The sequence below is a fragment of the Anolis sagrei genome, chromosome 11, assembly GCF_037176765.1.
Source record: "Anolis sagrei isolate rAnoSag1 chromosome 11, rAnoSag1.mat, whole genome shotgun sequence".
Lineage (NCBI taxonomy): Eukaryota > Metazoa > Chordata > Lepidosauria > Squamata > Dactyloidae > Anolis > Anolis sagrei.
Genome location: NC_090031.1, coordinates 24043000 through 24064425, shown reverse-complemented (window position 1 = coordinate 24064425; position 21426 = coordinate 24043000). Strand labels below are relative to the sequence as shown.

The 21426-nt window shown below is 43.0% G+C and overlaps 1 protein-coding gene across 1 annotated transcript in view; it reads left to right on the top strand.

Annotated features, from left to right (window-relative positions):
* Nucleotides 1-21426, top strand: part of SYNRG (synergin gamma) — a 50233-nt gene that overhangs the window by 6785 nt on the left and 22022 nt on the right. Inside the window, exons 6-15 of the mRNA XM_060757002.2 lie at nt 722-833; nt 1079-1381; nt 2678-2896; nt 4921-4998; nt 5649-5845; nt 7435-7671; nt 7753-7889; nt 10184-10302; nt 12400-12462; nt 15373-16344. Of these exons, the coding sequence (XP_060612985.2) occupies nt 722-833; nt 1079-1381; nt 2678-2896; nt 4921-4998; nt 5649-5845; nt 7435-7671; nt 7753-7889; nt 10184-10302; nt 12400-12462; nt 15373-16344 (2437 nt within the window). The remainder of the gene's footprint in view (nt 1-721; nt 834-1078; nt 1382-2677; nt 2897-4920; nt 4999-5648; nt 5846-7434; nt 7672-7752; nt 7890-10183; nt 10303-12399; nt 12463-15372; nt 16345-21426) is intronic.

Below are 21426 nucleotides of genomic sequence, written 5' to 3'. Positions count from 1 at the left end.
TTTTATATTGTGTCAATTTGCTTTATTTATTTTATTTTGCTACTGTACGTATTTTATTTTGATGTAATTTTTGTTGTCTGTACTCTGTATTTTTATTTTGCTGTATTGTACCTTTGGGCTTGGCCTCATGTTAGCCACTCTGAGTCCCCTTTGGGGAAATGGTGGTGGGGTATAAATAAAGATTATTATTATTATTATTATTAGAAACACAAGATGAGTCCACAGCAGACACTCTGCTAGCTGTTGTATTGGATCACACGTCGGACACTTCCCAAGTGTCTAGGACTGTGTGATGTATTGGCGAATAATGCGTGCAGATCCCAGTAAGGTGGCCTTTTGCAGCTGGCAGAGGGTAATTTTGTCAGCGCCAATTGTGTTTAAGTGCAGGCCGAGGTCTTTAGGCACTGCACCCAGTGTGCCGATCACCACTGGGACCACCTTGACTGGCTTGTGCCAGAGTCTTTGCAGTTTGATCTTTAAATCCTTATATTGTGTCAGCTTTTCCTGTTGTTTCTCTGCAATCCTGCTGTCACCTGGGATTGCGATATCAACGATCCATACTTTGTTTTTTAACACAATTTTGAGGTCAGGAGTGTTGTGCTCCAGAACTCTGTCTGTCTGAATTTGGATTATTATTATTATTATTATTATTAGCCATTGGTTAGCATGTCTGTTGGTGAAGGTGCTGCGTTTTCAATCGAAGTTGCAAATACTGTTTCAGATGGGCGAGAAAAGCAGAGATGACGCACTGGAGGCCATTAAAGGGAACCTGGACGGGTTTTCCAGAGATGCTAAGCTCCACCCCACGCCAACGTCGCATCCCAAAAATGCAGGTATTCAATTTTCCTAAGGAAATGCCCCAAATGGAAATCGGATGATCATAGCTTTGGGGTTATAAAGACATTGTAAGGCTTTGATTTGCATGTTTGGAAGGATAGCCACGAAAGCTGACTCCTCAACTTTCCAGTTTCTTCTTTTGATTATTATTTTGAAGCCAAACTCCCTGTTTTCCTCCATTGACTTCCATTTTGTGTGTCCTTCTATGTGCGTGTGTGTGTGTCTTCATTCCATTTTGCAGATCACCCCACACCATCCCATTCTGCTGTGTCTGTCTCCCAAACCTCTGCCTTTCTTGACGACGAGGAGTTTAGTGACTTTATTCAGGGGCCCGTTGAAGCCCCGACCTCGGTGCCTCCAACCTCTTCCCAGCCTTTCCGGCCTTGCCCTCCTTCCTCCCAGGCCGGGCAATGGCTTTCAGAGAAGGCTGTGGCCCAGGCTCTCCCTCCAGTCCAGCTTCCTGTGTCCTCCACCCTTCAGGGTGCCACTGGGCAGGGTCCTTCTCTCTCTGCTTCTCCGGCTTCTCAAAACACTCAGAAAACAGGTAACATGCCGTATCTTTCAGGGGGTATTTTACACTAGATGGATCCCATTTAGTCTGTGGAAAAAGCAAGTCTCACTAGACCAGCATTGCTCAACCTGGGGGTCGGGACCCCTTGGGAGGGGTGAGGAGGGGATGTCCCCAAAAATCATCAGAAAACACAGAAAACACAGAAAACACAGAATTTTCTGTTCGTCATGGGGATTCTTTGTGGGATGTTTGGCCTAATTCCATTGTTGGTGGGGTTCAAAATGCGTTTGATTGGAGGTGAACTATAAATCCCAGCAACTCCGACATGTCAAGCTCTATTTTCCCCACACTCCACCAGTGTTCACATTTGGGCATATTGAGTATTGGTGCCAAATTTGGTCCAGATCCATCATTGTTTGAGTCCACAGTTATCTCTGGATGTAGGTGAACTATGACTTCCAAACTCAAGGTCAATGCCCACCAAACTTTTTCCAGTATTTTTTTTTGTTGGTCATGGGAGACCTGTGCGCCAAGATTGGTTTAATACCATTGTTGATGGAGTTCGGAATGCTCTTTGATTGGAGGTGAACTATAAATTGCAGCGACTACAACTCCTGAATCTCAAGGTGTATTTTCCTCAAACTCTACCAGTGTTTACTTTAGGCATACTAAGTATTGGTGCCAAGTTTGGTCCAGATCCATCATTGTTTGAGTCTACAGTGCTCTCTGGATGAAGGTGAACTACAACTCCTAAACTGAAGGTCAATGCCCACCAAACCCTTCCAGTATTGGTTCAGTTCTATCATTGATGGGATTCAGAATGCTCTTTGATTGGATGTGAACTATAAATCCCAGTAACTACAACTCCCAAATGACAAACTCAATTTTTTTGAGTGGTGGTCACTCCTTGGGTTAGTAGGTGTCTTGTGGCCAAATTTGGTGGCAATTCGCCCAGTGGTTTTTGAGTTATGTGAATCCCACAAATGAACATTACATTTTTATTTATATAGATTTATGTCATCAGTCCCCAGCTGATAATAATAATAATAATAATAATAATAATTATTATTATTATTATTATTATTATTATTATTTATATAGATAGTATTATTATTATTATTATACTAGACTTAATGGCAGGGGAAAAACTTTACCTTTACCTACGTATCTGAGTCCACACTCAGATAATGTGGGATATTCTGGGATATTCTGGGTTCCAATGTGCCCTTGTCCTTTCTATTTCCTTGATGAGGACTATAAACTTGCGCAGGATGTGGTTGAGTTCCAAGACAACCATGTAGAAATTAACCCCTCCTTTTGTTTGTCCAGGCCCCTCCATGGAAGAGATGCCCCCGCCGCCTGGTGGGTTGGGCGCATGTGGGCCAACTGGGTTCACGGTTGAGTTGAGTGCCGCAGCCTCGGCTGTCAGCCGCACTGATCCTGGGTTAGCCGCCAGTCACTGGACGGCTGTAGAGGGGCTCCCACTTGGGACCCCAACTCCAGAGGCAAACAAGGCTTCAGAACAAAGCCTGTCAGTTGAAGAGAGTGGTGAGCAAACATCTGCCGTTGGCAAAGCGTATGCTCAGATACCGCTTGCACGCGCTAACCTCTTACTTAACACGAGCATTGGATGATCCTTGCTTGAGTAATCACTGTCAAGCGCCTCTTCTAACATATACATAACATCAGCAAGAGTTTGTTTGGACTGTTCAACACTCTTTATAACCCCTGTTTTCCAAATGGGATGAATCTAACAAACTATTTTGAATACAATTCAGCCTGGTCTTGTTTTGGCCTATTTCTGCCCTTTTCCCAATCTGGCATGCATTTGTTGTGAGTCTTATCCTGTGTGTTGTTAACTGGGTGGGATATGGGAATCCCATCCCTGGAAATATCACTATTGGATACAGTCAGTTGTGTAGGTGATGAGAGGCACACAAAAGTCATTCATCACAAGGAATATACCGTATATACTCGAATATAAGCCGACCCGACTATAAGCTGAGGCACCTAATTTTACCACAAAAAACTGGGAAAATGGATTGACTCGAGTATAAGCCGAGGGTGGGAAATGCAGCAGCTACATTTATAGATACAACTAATATTACAATATAATGGTATAGTGCAATATAGTAATATATAATACTGATATTGTACTATGCTAACAATATAATATATTGTTTTGTCGAAGGCTTTCATGGCCGGAATCACTGGGTTGTTGTAGGTTTTTTCGGGCTGTATGGCCATGGTCTAGAGGCATTCTCTCCTGACGTTTCGCCTGCACTTTGGCAAGCATCCTCAGTTGCCTCCGGGTTCCAACAGACCTCACTACCTCTGAGGATGTTTGCCAAAGTGCAGGTGAAACGTCAGGAGAGAATGTCTCTAGACCAGGGGTCCTCAAACTTTTTAAACAGAGGGCCAGGTCACAGTCCCTCAAACTGTTGGAGGGCCGGATTATAATCTGAAAAAAGCATGAATGAATTACTGTGCACACTGCACATATCTTATTTATAGTGCAAAAAAAAAAAGAAGACTTAAAACAATACAATAATTAAAATGAAAAACAATTTTAACAAATATAAATGTATTAGTATTTCAATGGGAAGTGTGGGCCTGCTTTTGGCCGATGAGATAGGATTGTTGTTGTTGTTGTTGTGTGCTTTCAAGTCGTTTCAGACTTAGGTTGACACTGAGCGAGGGCCAGGTAAATGACCCTGGAGGGCCGTATCCCCTGTTCTAGACCATGGCCATACAGCCCGAAAAATCCTACAACAACCCAATATAATATATTGTATGAAAATGATACGTAAGCATTCCATGTAGTCATGCTGGCCATATAACCTTGGAGATGTCTGTGGACAACGCCGGCTCTTCGGCTTAGGAATGGAGATGAGCGCCAATCCCCAGAGTTGGACACAATTGGACTTAATGTCAGGGAAAACCTTTACCTTTACCTTGTCATGACCCATACGAAACCTTTCTTAGATCTGTAAGGGCCATGGTTCCCAGGTCAGTGCAGCTCTATTTAAATTATAGTTAAGCATCCCATAGATTTAGATCAACATAGTGGAATCTCTTCTTTAATAATCGGCTTGTTTGCACACCATCCATTTCTATATACAGTGTTCCCTCACGTATCACAGGTGTTACAATCCAGGACCACCCGTGAAAAGTGAAAATCCACAAAGTAGGGATGCTATATTTATTTTAATATTTATGCATTATTTTAGCATTCAGGGGAAAACCTTTTCCTTTACCTTATAAACAAAATCCGTCACTTTAGTTGAGCAGCAACTTTTAGAAAGTGTTCCACTTCCCTTCTGCATATATAAGAAGCATTCATGCGCACATGCACAGTCTAGCACTTATGCTTCCTTAGCTGCCTTTGCTACGGGTCCATCCAATAAATGCCTCTAAAGCCACTTCCGGTTGCCTGTGATTCCCAACCTCTAGTCTTTCCTGATGTTTTGGACTTTGGCTCCCAGAAGCCTCAGCTACTTTTGCCAACAAGAGGCATTGTAGGCCACAGAACTCTCCTAAATATTGTCTCTCTTGTTGTGTTGTGTTCTCAGGTGTCGGCGTGTTTCCATCACAGGATGCTATCCAGCAGCTGATGCCTCCATGGATTTACAATGACACCCTAGTTCCAGGTAATGATGGGTTGCTGTAAGTTTTCCGGGCTGTCTGGCCATGTTCCAGAAGCATTCTCTCCTGACATTTTGCCTGCATCTGTGGCAGGCATCCTCAGAGTTCGTGAGGTCTGTTGAAAACTAGGCAGGTGGGGTTGATGTCCAGGGTTGGAGAAAGAACTCTTTTGTCTGTTGGAGGGAGGTGTGAATGTTTCAATTTTCCACCTTGATTAGCATTTAATGGCCTAGCGGTTTCAAGGTGTGGCTTCTTACTGCCCTGGAGAATCCTTTGTAGAGAGGTGATTATCTGTCCCTGATTGTTTCTTGTCTGGAGTTCCCCTGTTTTTGAGTGTTGTTCTTCATTTCCTGTTATTATTTTAGAGGTTTTTTTTAAAAAAAATACTGGGAGTTTTGTTTCTTGATATGAGCCTTTGATTGATGTGGAGGCCTGGCAAGCAGAGCATGAATCTGAAATCCAGTTTTGCTGCTATTGTTGTTTTTGGGCTCGGCCTCTTGTAAGCCGCACCGAGTCCTTCGGGAGATGGTAGCGGGGTACAAATAAAGGATTATTATTATTATTATTATTATTATTAAGGGTGTCTTTTTGACCAGGATGGTAAAAACAGAAGCATGTAATGAATTTTATCAGAAGGGATTTCTTCCTCTGACAGATCTGTACAAGAAAATCCTAGAAACGACCATGACGCCTTCTGGGATTGACACTGGCAAGCTGTATCCCATTCTGATGTCATCCGGGCTTCCCAGAGAGACTCTTGGGCAAATATGGGCCTTAGCTAACCGCACCACTCCTGGGAAGCTTACTAAGGAAGAACTGTATGCTGTCCTGGCTATGATCGCAGTAACTCAGGTAAGTTTTGGATGTATCATGTGAAATCAAGCTCCGGGAAGATCCCGAACCTAGAACCAGCCCTATCATTAGGCAGAATATACAGTGTCCCTTCATTTATGAAATGACTGGAAATCAAAACACAAACAACAATAAGATAAATTAGAGAAAACATAAAATGTAAGAACACAGTAAACAAAAATAAAGTTACAATAAAATCATTCATAACATAAAATAGTATAGTGAGCGGGGCCGTCTGTACAGACTAACATACTAAGGCTAAAAACACGGCTAAAAACACGGGGTGAGATAACAATGGAGCAAATTATTTGTGGGGGAGAAACTTTCCGAAGTGGAGTCGAAAAAGAACCTTCGTGCAGAAGAGGAGGGGGTATGCACTAAAGACAGATGTTGAGGAATAACAGTCATATGGGATAGTATGATTAATTTCCAAAAGTACTGCAAAAGACCCAGGTTTTGAGGTTCTTCTTAAAACTTTCTAGAGTAGGGGCTCGTTTAATCTCACTGGACAATGTATTGCATAGTCGGGGAGCCACTGAGGAAAAGGCTCTCTCCCTTGTTCCCACAAGGCGGGCCTGAGATAATCATAAGGGTGAAAGAAGAGCCTCCCCTGAGGATCGGAGGGATCAGGCAGGTTCATGGAGGGAGATACGGTCATGAAAATAAGCAGGTCCCAAACCGTTTAGGGCTTTGTAGGTGATGACCTGTACCTTGAATTGGGACCAGAAGATAAATGGCAGCCAATGGAGCTCTTTAAACGGGGGGGGGGGGGGGGGTTGACCGCTCCCTGTGGTTCGCCCCCGTTATTAGTCTGGCTGCCGAGCGTTGAACAAGTTGAAGTTTCCAGGCTGTCTTCAAGGGTAGCCCCACATAGAGTGCATTGCAGTAGTCCAATCTAGAGGTAAGTAAGGCATGGACCACTTCACTCAGCTTATTTTATATTCAGACGAAGACTGCAACAGGCAGCTATTTTGGGTCCTTCAGCCATTTCAGCTAATGAGCAGGCGTGCATTGTGGGAAATGTAGTTTAACAGCAGGGCCTTTTGCAGTCACTTCCATTGTGGGCCTGGCCTTCACAGGCTACAAGCAACGCCACACCCACCTCATCCCTCCCTTGCAGTGCCAGGGGAGGGTAAGCATGAGATTTTAAAACTTTTTAGGCTTTGCCAAAGTTGCTTAATGGTTGTGAAAATTAAAATAACCTTGGGAGACATCTGAACATTATAGAATATTTCCAAAAAATATAGAATATTTCCAAAAAAAATAGGTAAGTGGTCCAAATTTAGACATCCCTCCCCCCACCAAAACTGCTTCGGAAGCCCAAATTTGGAAGTTTTCTTCCAACTTTCAGACTCTTCCAAATGAACCTATCCAACTCTATGCTGGCCACATGACTTTGGAGGTGTCTATGGACAATGCTGGCTCTTTGGATTAGAAATGGAGAGGAGCACCAACTCCCAAAGTTCGACACGACTGGACTTAATGTCAAAGTTGGACACGACTGGACTTAATGTCAAGGGGAAACCGTTACCTCTATGATACTGAAAAATGACCAGAATTGTGGTGTCACAATTTTTTTCTCTCCCCAGAGGGGTGTTCCAGCCATGAGCCCGGAGGTTTTAAACCAGTTTCCTTCTGCCCCAATCCCTACGCTAAGTGGGCTTCCGATGGCCATCCCGGTCACCGTGAGCCAGCAGCCTCTGATGCCGCCGGTGGTGCCTGTTTCCATGTCTCTTAGCATGGGGCCGGCGGTTGTGGGGATGGGCATGTCCGCAACAACGACCCAGGCTCCCAGTACGTTCGTGCAGTCCTTCCCACCAAACCAGGTTTGTGAAATACGGAATCACCTTAATAACCTGAAATTAGAACCAAAGTCTGACAAGATCTCATGGTTTCGTATAATCCAGGCAGCCAAACAAGAGGAGGATGACTTCCAGGATTTCCAAGACGCTTCGAAGTCGGGAGGGCTTGACGACTCCTTCCCAGATTTCCAAGGGGAAGCGTCCAGATCGAGCAAGGTGACTGCAGCCCAACACCGGAGCAGGTAGAGAAAAATAATTTGAAATAATATCTTATGTACAATAGATATCAAAAAGTTATTTGAAACCTTCACAGGCTTTACCAATAGTAACGTGGCCAAATAATCTTGTCCCATACCTGATATATTTATTTATTTATTTATTTACGACATTTATATGCTGCTGTTCTCACCCTGAAGGGGACTCAGAGTGGCTTACAAGATATATATATATATATATACACACACACACACACACACACACACACACACATACACACACATACATTATATTATATTATTAGCATAGACTATATCAGTATTAAATATTACTACATTGTAGTATACCATTATATTCTAATATTATTAGTAATATTACATGTAATATAAAATATATTATAGTATCAATTTATTATTAGTATAGCAGGACGTGTGAAAAAGATCTTGGAGTCCTCGTGGACAACAAGTTAAACATGAGCCAGGAATGTGTTACGGCGGCAAAAAAAGCCAACGGGATTTTGGCCTTTATAAAAACGAGTATAGTGTCAAGATACAGGGATGCCATGCTACCACACCTGGAATTACATTGTGTCCAATTCTGGGCACCACAATTGAAGGGAGAGGTGGACTCTAAGCTGGAATGTGTCCAGAGCAGGGCGACTAAAATGATCAAGGGTCTGGAGAACAAACCTTATGAGGAGCGGCTTAAAGAGCTGGGCATGTTTAGCCTGAAGAAGAGAAGGCTGAGACGAGACATGATGAGAGTCACGGATAAATATGTGAGAGGAAGTCGTAGATTACAGTCTGTGTTGGATGGGGTTACACTCCCCCTGAAGACGCAGGTTCACAGCATGGGTGTGATCCTGGACTGATAGCTGAGCCTGGAACCCCAGGTTTCAGCGGTGACCGGGAGAGCATTTGCACAGTTAAAGCTTGTGCACCAGCTGTGCCCATACCTTGGGAAGTCTGACTTGGCCACAGTGGTCCACACTCTGTTTACATTCCATATAGACTACTGCAACGCGCTCTATGTGGGGTTGCCTTTGAAGACTGTCAATTTGCTACCGGGCACAATTCAAAGTGCTGGCTTTAGCCTACAGAGCCCTAAACGATTCCGGCTGAGCTTACCTATCTGAACATATCTCCTATGAATCATCTAGGACAGGGATCCTCAAACTAAGGCCCGGGGCCCGGATATGGCCCTCCAAGGTCGTTTACCTGGCCCTTGCTCAGGATCAACCTAAGCCTGAAACGACTTGAAACCACACAAAAGCAATCCTATCTCATCAGCCAAAAGCAGGCACACACTTCCCATTGAAACACTAATAAGTTTATATTTGTTAAAATTGTTCTTCATTTTAATTATTGTATTGTTTTTTGCACTACAAATAAGATATGTGCAGTGTGCATAGGAATTCATTCATATTTTTTCAAATTATAATCCGGCCTTCCAACAGTTTGAGGGACTGTAACCTGGCCCTCTGTTTAAAAAGTTTGAGGACCTCTGATCTAGGACCTTAAGATCGTCTGGGGAGGCTGTGCTCTTGATCCCTCCTGCTTTGCAAGCGTGATTGGCGGGGACGAGGGACAGGGCCTTCTCAGTGGTGGCCCCCAGCTATAGAACTCCCTCCCCAGGGATATTAGATCATCCCCCTCTCTCCTGACTTTCCAAAAAAAGGTGAAAACTTGGCTCTTTGAGCGAGCTTTTGAGAGTGCAACGGAATAGATAACATGAAACTATGAATGATGAACATGGAATGGCCAGACGATGTTACTTGATAATGTTTTTAACAAGATGACATTGATGACTACATTGCTATGTTGACTGTTTTTAATCGCACTTTTATGAATCGTGTAACCCGCCTTGAATCGCCGTATGGTTGAGAAAGGCAGGCTATAAATGTAGTAAATAATAAGTAAATAAATAGGGAGGAGGGAACAAGCTTGTGTTCTACTGTCCTGGAGACTAGGACGCTGAACAATGGCTTCAAACGACAAAAAAGGAGATTTTACCTTAACATGACTGTTCAGCAGTGGAACTCTCTGCCCTGGAGTGTGGTGGAAGCTCCTTCTTTGGAGTTTTTTAAACAGAGGCTGGATGGCCATCTGTCGGGGGTGCTTTGAATGCAATTTTCCTGCTTCTTGGCAGAATGGGGTTGGACTGGATGGCCCACGAAGTCTCTTCCAATGCTATGATTCTATGATCAGGAAGTTGTCTTGGATGAATTGATTTGTAGTTCAGTTCTTCAGACTTGAGAATTGCTTCTCTCCTGATGTTAACATTGCAGCACAGAGACCTCTTTGCTCTCCCTTTCTTTTAGTGCTCCTTCGATGCTGATTCCACTCTCCGGTGTGAAAGCCCCACCTGCAGTGGACAAATACGCTGTTTTTAAAGGGATTTCTGCTGACAAACCTGCCGAAGCCGCAGCTCCTCTTGGAGGTACGGAGCCCTTGTCACGCTTATTGAGATGTTGCTTTCCAGCTTTATTTTTCTGAAAATCAAAATAAAACCACTACCCCGATTAATTTTTGCCACCACAGTATGTGTGAACTTGAAGCTTTCCAACATGTAGCATTTTTTTAAGCTTGAGTGGTGGAAATAAAAAAAGATTTATTAAATAGACAATAACTATTGTCAGGCTCATTGGGTTATTGTGTGTTTTCCGGGTTGTCTGGCCACGTTCCAAAAGCATTCTTCAAATCTATGATACTATATCTGTCATATATATATGTGTGTGTGTGAGAGAGAGAATCAAATATATCTATATCTATGGCTGGATGGCCCCTGCCATGCATTGCTGTGGCCCAGTCTGTGTAAACATGTGTTTTGTGTGTGTATATGTGTGTGTGTATATATATATGTGGTTTTGCGCATGCGTTGTAATGGTTTTTTTTTTTTTTTTGGTGCTATTTATTTATTTATTTATTTATTACTAGCCGCCCCCTGCCACACAGTGCTGTGGCCCAGTCTGTATATATGTGTTTTGTGTGTGTATATATATGTATATTATTTATTTATTTATTTATTTATGACTTTTATATACCGGTCTTCTCGACCTCTAGAGAGGGACTCAGGCCGGTTTACAACAGGATTCAAAAACAGTAGTTTAAAACATCACACCATATAACACACTAATACATAAAATACATTAAAAGCAATCATATAATTATATGTGTGGGTATATATATTTGTGTATATGTGTATATGTGTGTGTTTATATGTGGTTTTGCGCATGTGCTGTAATGTAATTTTTTTTTTGTTTTTGGCTTTTAGAGTCTCTTCTGCTGTGTTTTTCAGTGTTTTATGAGTGATGGTCACTTGTTGGCCTGATAGGTGTACTGTGTCCAAATTTGGTGTCATTTCATCCAGTGGTTTTTGAGTTATGCTAATCCCACAAACGTACATTACATTTTTATTTATATAGATGTACAACATTTATATGCCACCCTCTCTCACTCCGAAGGGGACTCAGAGCGGCTTACAAGTAATAAGTAAATACAATATATTATATTATTACCATAACACAATATTAGTATTATATATTACTATATCGTACTATACCATTATACTGTAATATTATCAGTGATATTACACGTAATATAAAATATATAATTATAATATGGTATGATTATTTTTATTAGTATTATATTGTACCACATAATATTATCAATATTATATGTATACACAATATATATTATACCAGCCATCCCCTGCTATGTGTTGTTGTGGCCCAGTCTGTATATATGTGTTTTCTGTGTGTATATATGTGTATGTATGTATTTGTGTATATATGTGGTTTTGCGCATACGTTGTAATGTATTTTTTATTTTTGCCTTTTAAAGTCACTTCCTCTATGTTTCTCAGTGTTTTTATGAGTGATGGTCACTTGTTGGCCTGATACGTGTATTGTGTCCAAATTTGGTGTCAATTCATCCAGTAGTTTTTGAGATATGTTAATCCCACAAAAGAACATTACATTTTTATTTACATAGATTATATTGTACTACCTTCCGCTGTGTTTTTCAGTATTTTTATGAGTGCTGGTTACTCGTGGGCCTGAGAGGTGTCTTGTGTCCAAATCTGGTGTCAATTCATCCAGTTGTTTTTGAGTTATGTTAATCCAACAAACTAACATTACATTTTTATTTACATAGATGTTCACTTGTTTTTTTTATCTGGATTGTTGTATTTGATGATGCTTTTATTTTTGGTGTTTTTATTTTAATGGATTGTTTTGCTTTTCTGTCTGTAGGACTTTCTGTCTCATATGTAAACCACCCTGAGTCCCTTCGGGGAGATGGTGGCGGGGCATAAGAATAAAGTTGTTGTTGTTGTTGTTGTTGTTGTTGTTACTACTACTACTACTACTACTACTAACACAATTGCCATTTAAAAGGCTTCCCTGAACTTCTTGTCTCTCCAGAGAGGAATCAATTGCTACTCAGTGTTGTTCACACTGAGCTACATGAATAAATGATTTAATTAAAAAGCTTTCTAACCCAATTCTCTTTCCCCAAAATTCTGTTCACCCTACAGATTCTGGAGACAAATACAGCGCTTTTCGAGAGCTGGAACAGCCGTCGGAGGTTAAACCTATAGGTAAGTGTGACACTTGTATGCGATCCTGCCTATCTTTCATTCCTGCCAGAGTTGGTTTTGATATTTCACCACTTTTAACCTTTTCACCAGCTTCCATTTCTAATGGAAAGGTTTTCAATCTGCCAGTAAGTTGAGTTTTGTTTGACATGTGACATTATGGGTTACCATCAGTTTCACAATTTTTAAACTGGAGTTTATGCCATGTTCCAAGAAATCATGTTCAACTAACCAGAGTTATCTTTATTATATACTCAGTACTTAATTATTCTTGTTGTGGGCTGAGAAGTAAATATAGTAAATATAGTAAATAAATTAAAAAAATATTTATTTTTATCCCCTGTCCTCTCTCACCCCGAAGGCTTACAAGTTAAATGTACATACAATATATTATAGTATTAACATAGCACAATATTAGTGTTATATATTACTATATTGTACTATACCACTACATTGCAATATTATTAGTAACATTACATGTAATATCTAATTATTATATTGTTCTATTGTATTATTATTAGTATTGTATTATATCACAATGTTATGATCATTATTATATGTACATACAATATATTATACTATTAGCATTGCACACTATTAGTGTTATATATTACTATATTGTACTATACCACTATAATGCAATATTATTAGTAACATTACATGTAATACATAATTATAATATTATTATATTGTATTATTAGTATTGTATTGTATCACAATGTTATAATCATTATTATATGTACATACAATATATTATATTATTAGCATTGCACATTATTAATATTATATATTACTATATTGTACTATATTGTATTGTATTATTAGTATTGTATCACAATGTTATGATCATCATTATATATACATACAATATATTATATTATTAGCATTGAACACTATTAGTATTATATGTTACTATATTGTACTATACTACTATAATGCAATATTATTAGTAATATTATATGTAATATATAATATATAATAATTCTATTATTACATTGTATTATTAATGTTATGTTGAATTACATTAAAATGTTATGATCAATATTATATGTACACACAATATTATATTAGTAGCGCAGGTCAATATTAGTATTATACATTACTATATTGTACTATACCGGTACACTGCAATATTATTAGTAATATTACATGTAATATATAATATACAATTATTATGTTGTATTGTTATTAGTATTATATTGTATTTCATTCTAATATTATTATGAATAGTATACATACATACAATATGTTATATTATTAGCATAGCACAATATTAGTATTACATATTACTATATTGTGTCTGGGGGGAGGGGCTCCTAATTTCTGACTGGCATATTCCTCTGCAGACTTGTTAACATCATAAAAATTGTGAAACTGACTTGTTTTGTGTGTGCGTGTGTGGTGGCAATTTGAATTAATGGGTTTTTTTAAATCCTGAAAAAATGCTGTGTGTGCATACAAGAGGAAAAGATAGGGATTGCATTGTGCTCTGTCTTAAGTCAGGCCTGCACATCTTGGCAATAGTAAGGGGCCAAAATTAAATAGGGTAATTCTCTTGAGGCTGCAGATAGATTATTTTCCGAGTAAGGCATAATTAAGAATTAATTGGGACTACTCTTGTTGTGTGCCTTCAAGTGGTTTCAGACTTAGAGTGGCCCTCTCACAGAGTTTTCTTGTCTAGACTTATTCAAAGGGGACTTGCCTTTGTCTTCTTCTGAGGCTGAGAGAGTGGCACTGGCTTAAAGTCACCCAGCCATAGCCTGAGTTCAAACCACTATGCCACACCTTATGAAGTATGAATTCCTTCCCTCTCTTTTTTCCCACCTATTTTTCTTACTTTTCTTCTTCCCTTTCTTTTTCCTACCTCCCTTTCTTTCTTTTTCATTCTTCCTCCCTCCCTCCCTTCCTTTTCTCATTCCCTCTTTTTCCTCCCCTTTCCTTCTCCCTTTCCTTTTTCCCCCCTCCTTCCAATCTCAGTGGTGGGAGGTGGAAGCGCTCTGTGGGCCACATGTTGTGCAGGTCTGTTCTAGGTAATGAAGGCCTATTTAAAAATAGAAAATTCTGTATAATTATGCGGGTTATCTGGAAAGTAAGGTTACAAGGCACATAGCTCTCGCAGGGAATTTTCTTGGGGGAAGTTGGTATCACTGCTGTGTAGCGGGAAGCCAGTGGAAGCAAATGAGCAGTGCCAGTCGTCAGTAGCTCATCAACTGGCATTATGGTGAAGGGTAGAGATGAGCATCCTCATTCCGTTTCCCTCCAAGTGCAAAGTTCGCACTGTACTAGGGCTATCCCGAAGTTAGATTACAAGGCACATAGCTCTCACTGGGAATTTTCTTGGGGGATGTTGGCATCAGTTCCGTGTAGCAGGAAGCCAGTGGAAGCAAACCAGCATTGCCAGCCGTCAGTAGCTCATCAACTGTCATTATGGTGAAAGGTAGAGATGAACATCCTCACTCTGTTTCCCTCCAAGTGCAATGTTTGCACTGTAATAGGGTTATCCGGAAAGTAAGGTTACGAGGCACATAGCTCTCGCAGGGAATTTTCTTGGGGGAAGTTGGTATCACTGCTGTGTAGTGGGAAGCCAGTGGAAGCAAACGAGCAGTGCCAGTCGTCAGTAGCTCATCGACTGGAATTATGATGAAGGGTAGAGATGAGCAAAGTTCGCACTGTACTAGAGTTAGGGTTAGGGTTAGAAATGTCAGGAGAGAATGCTTCTAGAACATGGCCATACAGCCCGAAAAACCTACAACAACATTCCAGATTAGCTATTGAAACTTAGCTTTCCATCAATCTTAGGACAGAAAAGAAAATGATCTAAATTTCAGTAGAAAAAAATGTTTCCAAGTGTCACAGCAGTCATTTCAGAAATTACAGAAGCCAATTACATTTCCTTCTTTTCTCTGCCTTTAGGAGACAGCTTTGCAGAATTCAAGTCTGCGGGAACAGATGATGGCTTCACGGATTTCAAAACCGCAGACAGCATCTCCCCACTAGATCCTCCGACCAAAGAGAAGCCTTTCCCTCCGCCTTTCTCTTTACCTGCACAGCTGAAACCCCAACCGCAAGCAAAACCTTCTCTGAATTTGGCCGACTTGGATCTGTTTTCCTCGGCCTCTGTTGAGGAGAACAGACCCCCGGCCTTCCCGGCCTTCCCAGCCGCCTTTAATGCCGCCAAGCCCACTTCTGTCCCTGGAGCACCGCCTCCAGTCTCAGCCACTGCCCCAGCTTTGCCAGCGTCCAGTAACAATAGTTCCGCCTTGGCTGATGACTTTGCGGACTTCAACCTCTTTGCAGGGTTGTCCAATTGTACCTCGACCGTGACTCAGGATGAGTTTGCGGACTTCATGGCTTTCAATAACAATACCAGCGCTTCTGAGGAGCAGCAGCCGCCGCCTGATGATACATACAACATTCCCAAGTCAGAGGCCGGCGTGGCACCTCCAACGAATGCCCCCTTGGCTAACACTGGCAAAGGTGGGCAGAGTTCGGCCACCCCTTCGACCAAGTACGACATCTTCAAACAACTCTCTCTGGACAGTCCTGGTTTAGGCTTTGACGAGCTGAAAGACCCCATCCCGTCGTCTGCAAAAAGCGAGGATGACTTTGCTGACTTCCACTCTAACAAGTTCTCGTCCGGCTCCGAGAAATCCCTGGTGGACAAACTAGCGGCGTTCAAGCACGCCAAAGAGGACTCAGCCTCCGTCAAGTCGCTGGACCTCCCCTCAATCGGGGGCAGTAGTGTGGGCAAGGAGGACTCCGAAGATGCCCTCTCTGCCCAGTTTGACATGAAGCTGGCCGACGTGGGGGGAGACCTGAAGCACGTAATGTCCGACAGCTCTTTGGATTTGCCGACCGTTAGCGGGCAGCATCCTCCGGCAGCAGGTGAGGAACTCGTTAGATTGCTCTGGTAGCCAAAGGCGGCGGATCTAGATCCCAAAGGGTTGCTCTCGGAGCTGGATTATCAGTATTACAATACGTACACGCTGGTTCTCCGGCGGGTGAAGGCTTCGGAACCTGTTTTGCTGCTAACCTCTTTTAACCAAGCAGTGTTACACCTTTTTTGTTGTCCGATTGTGATTTTTTAGGTTTGGTTGTTTTTGTCAAACTGTACACTGCATAGTATTCCCAACATCCTCTGAACTCCTCCCGTTCTGGGCGAAATATTCCTCCATCACTCAGATGGATGGCTTCTCCTAAGGGGCTGTCTCACCTCGCAAAGATTTAGCTAGCTCAGTGGTTCTCAACCAGTGGATCCCCAGATGTTTTGGCTTTCAACTCCAGAAAATCTAACTGCTGGTGAACTGGCTGGGTTTTGTGGGAGTTGTAGGCCAAAACACCTGGGACCCACAGGTTGGGAACCATTGAGCTAGCTAGTTTGGAGTTTAGCTCCTGTCTACTTCGGCTGAGCTGAAGGTTGTTTTTCTTTTGTCCTATCCTTGGGGATCGTTCATCCATCTCTGAAGATCTCTAAGATCCAAGATTTGGAAAAAAATGTTGCCCACTTCTCAATCATGCAGGACTGTCTGGTCCTTCCTTTTCGCTACAGGAAAGAGACAGGCAATACGTTTGGGTTAAGTACCAAGTGGTAATTCGATAGTTAACGTCAGCAGTACAGTGATCTCTCACTTATCGCAGGGGTTCTGTTCCAGGACCACCCGGGATAAGTGAAAATCCACAAAGTAAGGATGTTCCGCCCACTCGAGTGGGCAGAGTGTCCCTACTTCACGGCGGCCTCCTCCTCCTCGCCACCTCCTCTGCTCCCCACCTCGAAGGCCCCTTCCTCGTCAGGCTGAGGCGGGGTAGGGACTGCTGAGGCTGGATTGGGACAATCTGCCCACTCGGTGGTGGCCTTCTCCTCCTCTCTGACTCCGCTGCTCCCTGCCTTGGAGGCCCCTTCCTTGCCAGGCTGGACGCCCAAGGGGCCTCCGAGGCGAGGTAGGTATGCTCTGCCCACTCAGCGATGGCTTCCTCATCCTCACCGCCTCCACTGTTCCCCGCCTTGGAGGCCCCTTCCTCGTCAGGCTGAGGTGGGGTAGGGACCACCTGGCTGGGTTGGGACACTCTGCCCACTTGGTGGTGACCTTCTCCTCCTCTCTGACTCTGCTGCTCCCCGCCTTGGAGGCCCCTTCCTTGCCAGGCTGGACGCCCAAGGGGCCTCCGAGGCAAGGTAGGTATGCTCCGCCCACTCAGCGATGGCTTCCTCATCCTCACCGCCTCCACTGTTCCCCGCCTTGGAGGCCCCTTCCTCGTCAGGCTGAGGTGGGGTAGGGACCACCTGGCTGGGTTGGGACACTCTGCCCACTTGGTGGTGGCCTTCTCCTCCTCTCTGACTCCGCTGCTCCCCACCTTGGAGGCCCCTTCCTTGCCAGGCTGGACGCCCAAGGGGCCTCTGAGGCGGGGTAGGGACGCTCTGTCCACTCAGTGGTGGCCTCCTTCTCACCGCCTCCACTGCTCCCCACCTTGGAGGCTCCTTCCTCGTCACACTGATGCAGGGTAGGGACCGCTGAGGTGGGGTTGGGACACTCGGACCACTCGGTGGTGGTCTCCTCCTCTTTGCTGCCTCTGCTGCTCCCTGCCTCGGAGGCCCCTTCCTTGCCAGGCTGGACGCCCAAGGGGCCTCTGAGGCGGGGTAGGGATGCTCCGCCCACTCAGTGGTGGCCTCCTCCTCGCCGCCTCCACTGCTCCCCGCCTCAGAGACCCCTTGGGCACCCATCCTGGTGAGGAAGGAACGGGGAGCAGCTATACAGTGTTCTCTTGCTGCTCCCCGTGAAACAGCGTCCGCAATAAGCGAACCGCGAAGTAGCGAGGGAACACTGTATTAGTCAGAATTTCAGTTTCATCTGGGATTTAATAGCAGCCCTTTCAGATCTCGTTTGAACCAAACTCATTAATATCAACTTAGCCATGGGTAAGGAATCGGGGAGTGCATCACTATTATTTTCCTCACCGTTTCAGACAGGCTCAGCCATTAATATCTGTATGTATTTGGACATTCACGGAATAGTATATTTGCACAGATTGTCAGGCATGGCATGGGAGCCCTTATCCAAAAGCAAGTGTTTTGGAAAGGTGGGGGTAGCCTAATAAAAGTGACTTTTCAGTGGATCCCAAGAGCATCGAAAGCTGCTCACGCGTGGCAGCTTTCCCTGGTGAAACAAAAACTAAAGGCGTTTTGGGATACTTTTGGAAAGGATGTGCCCCTCTTCAAATAGCTGTTGGGGAATTCACGTCAATCTCATTCAACTTTATGAACGTTCTTTCTTTGCTGGTACGACAGGAGGTGTTTGGTGCTTTTACAAATTAGAGGAGAACTGTTGGATTTAACATTTTGTGGCCTTTGAAACTGGGGAAATGACGTTACCCCAATTTTAAAAAGTTCCCAAGTGTTACCCAATTGACGTTTTTTACGGCAAGAGCGGTATCGCTGCAAAACCGCTTCCTTTGCCACAAAGAAGTGTTGGTTCTTTCTTTTTGGCCCACAGATCTTGGGTCGGGGGAACCATTACAGTACTGTAATCTTCTATTTTTAGGGAAGGAGTGGGGGAATCAGTCGGTGGCTTTGGGTGTGGAGAATTCCTCCTAACAGGGTGCGAAATATCAGGAATGATTCTTCTTCGGGAAGAATTGAACACTTTTTATATATGTTGAAAACATATGGTGTTGTGAGTTGTCCGGTCGCCCTGCACCTACAGTGGGAGCTGTTGGACATTTTTGTTCATTTCTTTCCCCCCCCCAAAAAAACACTTTTTCCTACTATTTTTCTAACCTGTCTCGGGTGGTAGATTTACCTTCATGGTGTTTATTTTCCAAGAGTGTGACGTCGGTAGCAATTCCGCGATTCAATTGGTGTCGAAGGGTCCTAAGGCTAAGTCGGCAGGTCCGTGTGTTTCAGTGCGAAATGCTTTGAGTATCATTGTCAGGAAATTGTGTTGTATTATCGAAGGCTTGCAGGGCCAGAATCACTGGGCTGTTGTGAGTTTTCCAGGCTGTCTGGCCATGTTCCAGAAGCATTCTCTCCTGATGTTTTGCTTGCATCTATGGCAGGCATCCTCAGGGGTTGTGAGGTCTGTTGGAAACTAGGAAAATGGGGTTTATATACCTGTGGAATAATGTCCTACCTCCTTGTTTGTTGGAGGTAGATGTGAATGTTTCAATTGGCCACTTTGATAAGCATTTAATGGCCTAGCAGTTTCAAGGTATGGCTTCTTACTGCCCTGGGGAATCCTTTGTTGAATAACATCCAGGGTGGGAGAAATTTATTTATTTATTTATTTATTTATTTATTTATTTATTTATTGAAAGCATTTATATAGAAAGGATTCTTGTCTGCTCCAGGCAGGTGTGAGTGTTTACTTTCGATGCCGTGTTGTCCAACCTGTGGCCCTCCAGATGTTTGACCTCTAATTCCCAGAAGCTCCAACCCAGTTGTTTTCAGCCTGGGGTCACGAGATGTTTTTGGCCTTCAATTCCCAGAAATCCTAACAGCTAGGAAACTAGCTGGGATTTCTGGGAGTTGTAGGCCGAAAACATCTTGAGAACCAGATTGAGAACCACTGTCCAACCGTCTTTTCCAATAGCTAAGGATTCTGGGAACTGAAGTTCAAAACATCCAGAAGGCAACAAGTTTGACAGCTAATCAACAAAGGATTCCCCAGGACAGTAAGAAGCCACACCTTGAAACTGCTAAGCCATTAAATGCTAATCAAGGTGGCCAATTGAAACATTCACACCTACCTCCAACAAACAAGAGTTCTTTCCCCCACCCTGGATATTATTCCACAGGTATATAAACCCGTGAAATAGCGAGTCCGTGAAAAGTGAACTGTAAAATAGCAAGAGAACAGTGTAAACCCCATTTTCCTAGTTTCCAACAGACCTCACAACCTCTGAGGATATCTGCCATAGATCTGGGCGAAACGTCAGGAGAGAATGCTTCTGGAACATGGCCAGACAGCCCGGAAAACTCACAACAACAAAATTGTGTTGTTTTCTTTTAATGGAATGATCTCCTGATCGACTCTCTAGTGCCAAACCAACTTTGCCCGAATGCTTCCTGCCTCCTGGAAATGGTAAAGGGATTGGAAATGGGCCTATCTCTCTGCTCACAAATACATTCCTGCTCGCTGCTACACCAAAGTTAAGCAAAGTTGGTTAACTCCAACTAGTATCCGCTCTTAAGAGACATCTCAATCCTTGTCAAGGAATAGATCAATGCTGGTTGAAGGCCTTGGGAAAATTCAGCAGCGAGAGAAAAGGCTGCAAAAGATGACAATCCCTGAATCATGGTTAGGAGTCATGGAAGTATTACCTCTGCTAAGGCCTCTGGGGTTTTTATGGCCTCCTGTGAACTCTTATTTATTTGTTCAACCAGTTTTACTCTGCATATATATTTATATACATATGTGTGTATTTATTGGAAGTATTTCAGAATTGCTGGTGCCCAAATGTCTATATACCTTCCTTTGACATTTACCTGTTTTGAATCGATGTTTTCCTCATTGTTGTCTGTAAACAGAACAGTCAGAGAAGGGACAGTATCCCTTTTGATGTTCCTCGATTTGGACGAAACGGCTCCGTGGCTGGGAGTTTTCAGGGCGTCATGAGTAATGTTTTGAACACGGGGGATAAAAGTGTTTAGGGCGAGTTTTAAAGTCTTGCCACAGCGAGAATTCATGGGAAAAGGTGAGTTATAGGGCGAGAGTTGAGAAATCAAACGGTCTCAAACTCTCTAGGCGGGGTTGAGATACGAGAGACTTCTTTTCTAAATATGTTCAAGGGGATACTGTCTCTTTAAACTTTTCCTCTTTCCTTTTTCATGTGGAAAGTAGTCCATAATGATATAGCATTGCTTGACTGTGCATTTTAAGATTTTTTGGGATTTTTTTGCCACTAGCAAAATTGGAACCATCTACGCACTTGCTGCATGTTGTTTTCAACCAATGCCTCCACTACTTTTGTGCCAAA